The sequence below is a fragment of the Elaeis guineensis genome, chromosome 10, assembly GCF_000442705.2.
Source record: "Elaeis guineensis isolate ETL-2024a chromosome 10, EG11, whole genome shotgun sequence".
Classification (NCBI taxonomy): Eukaryota; Viridiplantae; Streptophyta; class Magnoliopsida; order Arecales; family Arecaceae; genus Elaeis; species Elaeis guineensis.
Genome location: NC_026002.2, coordinates 34,822,794 through 34,826,113, shown reverse-complemented (window position 1 = coordinate 34,826,113; position 3,320 = coordinate 34,822,794). Strand labels below are relative to the sequence as shown.

Sequence of the window (3,320 nt, the reverse complement as noted above, 5' to 3'; positions counted from 1 at the left end):
CTTTTAAATGTTGACGGGTTTGGTGGGAGATGGTATTATATGTCAAGTCTCATTTGGATCAACCATTTTCGTCAAAGCTTGTGCTATTTGGGTCAACTCTTCCCTTGTAGCTGAGGCTCCCCAATATTATAATTGAAAGTGATTGCCAAGCTTTCATTGACTAAAGCAAATGCAGATGGCTTTAGGACTTGTTTGGTTGGAAGAGTTGAATTCTAGAATAAGATAGAAATAAATTCTTTTTTTATTTATTTTGTTGGAGAGAGCTTAATTTTCATTCTGATTACAGTAGAAAATAAGAATGTCTCGATTCTTCAAAATTCGATCTCTATATATTTTTCCATTCTATTCAATCCTATTTCGATTTCGAATTATTTCAATACGAGCTAAACACATCGAAAACATAGCCACTTTGATTTTCATTGCAATTTATTTAGATTTCAATTTTGATGGTGAATCAAATATGCCCTAAATCTTAGTTGAGTTTTTTTTTAGTATATAACTATTTGCCCTGTTCATCGAGAAGTTGATCTAGCAGTGCATTGGGTCGTTAACATAGGAGGTCCCTACATGGAACTGCTGTATAGAGGAACATGGGGTGGTTATCGTGCTTTGATATATATGGGGATTACATCTAAAGATAAATGTAACTGAGGTTGGGTAATGCCACCGTGTTATTATAGTGCCAGTTCCACAACTAACCGAAATAAACGCCATAGTCCCATCCTCACAACCTTCCATAAATCCTCCACACGTGCCAGAGGAGGCGAGCAGCCCTTCGACGTCACCTCCGCCCTCCGTAGCACCCCGGTAATAATTCCAAATCTCAATTAACCATAAATCTCACATAATAAATCAATCCAAAACAAACAGCCAACACACAGAAAGAAGAGCAAACAGAGACGGCAAGGAAGATATCCACCTCGAATCCCTCTCTCTCCCCCAAAATTCCATCAACATTTCTCTTCTTTCCATATCTTCTCCTACTCCCCATAAACCTTTCCCCCAGCACTAAACAAAGAAAGAAAGAGAAAAGAATAAATGGTAGAGATATCAAGAATAGTAGGGATGAGAGATGGAACAGAGGAGAAGGAGGAGGAGGAGGAGGAGTCAAATATCAACAGCAACAACAACTGGTTCGCCAGCTGGGAGGATGGGTTGCCGAAGCCGGAAGAGCTGATGCCCCTTTCGCAAACTCTCATCACCCCCGACCTCGCACTCGCCTTCGACCTTCCCTCCCCCGTCCCCGCCGCCGCCACGCCCCACCCAGACCCGGATCTCGGCGGCGGCGGCGACGAGGGGGCGGCGGCGCGGACGCTGAAGCGGCCGCGTCTGGTGTGGACGCCGCAGCTCCACAAGCGGTTTGTGGACGCGGTGGCCCACCTGGGGATCAAGAACGCCGTCCCCAAGACCATCATGCAGCTGATGGGCGTCGATGGCCTCACCCGCGAGAACGTCGCCAGCCACCTCCAGAAGTACCGCCTCTACCTCAAGCGCATGCAGCAGTCCTCCTCCTCCTCCGCCGCCCTCGCCGGAGGCCACATCTCGGCCGCGGACCACCAGCTCTTCGCCAGCGGACCCGTCCCCCACCACTTCCTCAGCCCCCGCGGTGTCGCCGGGCCGGACCCTCCCTTCGTGCCGCTTGTCCCCGTAAACCCACTCCACCACCATCATCATCACCACCAGATCGGGCAGCAGTACTACTATCAGAGGCAGATAGGGCATTTCGGGTCGGCGGCGAGCAGTGGCGTCGGTGGTGGTGGGGCCTTCGATTACCGGTTCTTGTCGCCGCCGCCGATTGGGATGCAACATATGGGAATGGGGATGGGGATGGGTTTCCCGCCGGCGGCTTCTTCATATGGAGAGCAATTGGAGCCTGGAGAGAGGGGAGGAGGAAGGAGAGAGCTGACTCTTTTTCCCACAGGTGATGATTGAGCGAGTCTCCCAGGTAGTCTTCGCTAATTCTACATCTAATCATAAGCAGTTGGGATATGGGGATGGTTGAGGTTTTGGAGGGGAGAGTGTAAAGGATACAAAAGAAGAGGCATCTGGCATTTGTGGAGGGTTCCTTTTTCTATTCTTCCATTATGATTGCCATCTCTATTGTCGTCGTTTCTGTTCATGTTGCTACTGTTGTTCTTGTTCTTGTTGTTGTCATCGGTAGTCGTTATAACTAATATTGCCTCAAAATTGAATGGACATACATAGTGGAGCTCCATTGTAATTTCTTATCTCAAGTCTGATGTTGGCTATCATAATTGGGGATGTTATCAGAACTAGGGTTTTGATTGAAACTGGTTGCTTCATTCTGTGGATGATTAATGAAAAATCCATGGTAGTCTTCTTGGCCAAGATAAGGTTACATTCCTCCTTGAAACACGTGGGAGACAGGGGAATGCATAATTTAGTGTTCATTTGGTTGGTCTACACAGAGTTGTGCACCCTTGATTTATTCTTAAGCTTTTGACTTGTAGAGTTAAAATTGTAAAGTGGAACAGTGTTAGCATCTCTTTACTTGGTATTTTCGATTGCTCTGAATTGCTTGACTTGGAAATTCTGTTAGGAAATTATGAACATTGTCTGAGACTCTGAATGTTTACTGTATACCATCTTCTTGTGTCATCAGTTCAGGTGCCTTTTGCTCTTTTTATTTGAATGGTGGTACTGGAGTCCTACCTGGGTAGTTTCTCCTACTTTTAGCTGCTTTCAACAGTTCAAAAATACAAAATTGAAAATTTAATTTTGTTTAACTCAAGATTTTCCATGCCATTTATCCTTTACTCATCTATATTGAAATCTATGATATAAACTTCCATAACGTGGTAGTTGTTAGTCAAAACAATTCATTGGTGGTGTTCTATTGAATTTTCCAGTGGATTCTTAGGAATAGATATGGATTTGAAAGAGACAGTGCAATGGTTTCAACCAGAAGCAATATGACAACAGTTTGGTTCTACTCAAGGTGTATTGTTGATGATGCAGATATCAATTAATTTATAAGGGAGGAGTTACATTCTGATACAGGTAAAGCATATGCGAGCTACACGTACGCCAAAATGTTCATCTAAGACAATGGATCCTTTATCGAGAATTATTCTGTATATGCTTGATTTTCGGTGATGTTTGAATTTATTTAGAGCTTTGCATAGTCTTCATGAAGTTGGCTTTCGCTTATCTTGACTTCTTTTCCAATTCATTTCTTGTTTTGTGTATGTTTAGCATCTGAAGATTTCTCTACTTCATGGTCAGTTATTATTCTCTGTGTTAAACATGTACTCTCAGGATGGAATATATATGAAATAGGATGTTCCTATCGATGTTCA

The 3,320-nt window shown here is 44.0% G+C and overlaps 1 protein-coding gene across 2 annotated transcripts; it reads left to right on the top strand.

Annotated features, from left to right (window-relative positions):
• Positions 1–863: 863 nt before the first annotated feature.
• LOC105052434 (transcription factor MYBC1) lies at positions 864–3,320 on the top strand. 2 transcript variants are annotated; one of them, XM_073244691.1, is made up of 2 exons: positions 864–1,945; positions 2,882–3,320. In XM_073244691.1, the coding sequence occupies exon 1, from the start codon at positions 1,039–1,041 to the stop codon at positions 1,930–1,932; it is 894 nt and encodes a 297-aa protein (XP_073100792.1). In that variant the 5' UTR covers positions 864–1,038; the 3' UTR covers positions 1,933–1,945; positions 2,882–3,320. The 2 variants fall into 2 exon arrangements, with proteins under 2 accessions (XP_073100792.1, XP_010931538.1); XM_010933236.3 differs by having other exon boundaries at positions 2,871–3,320.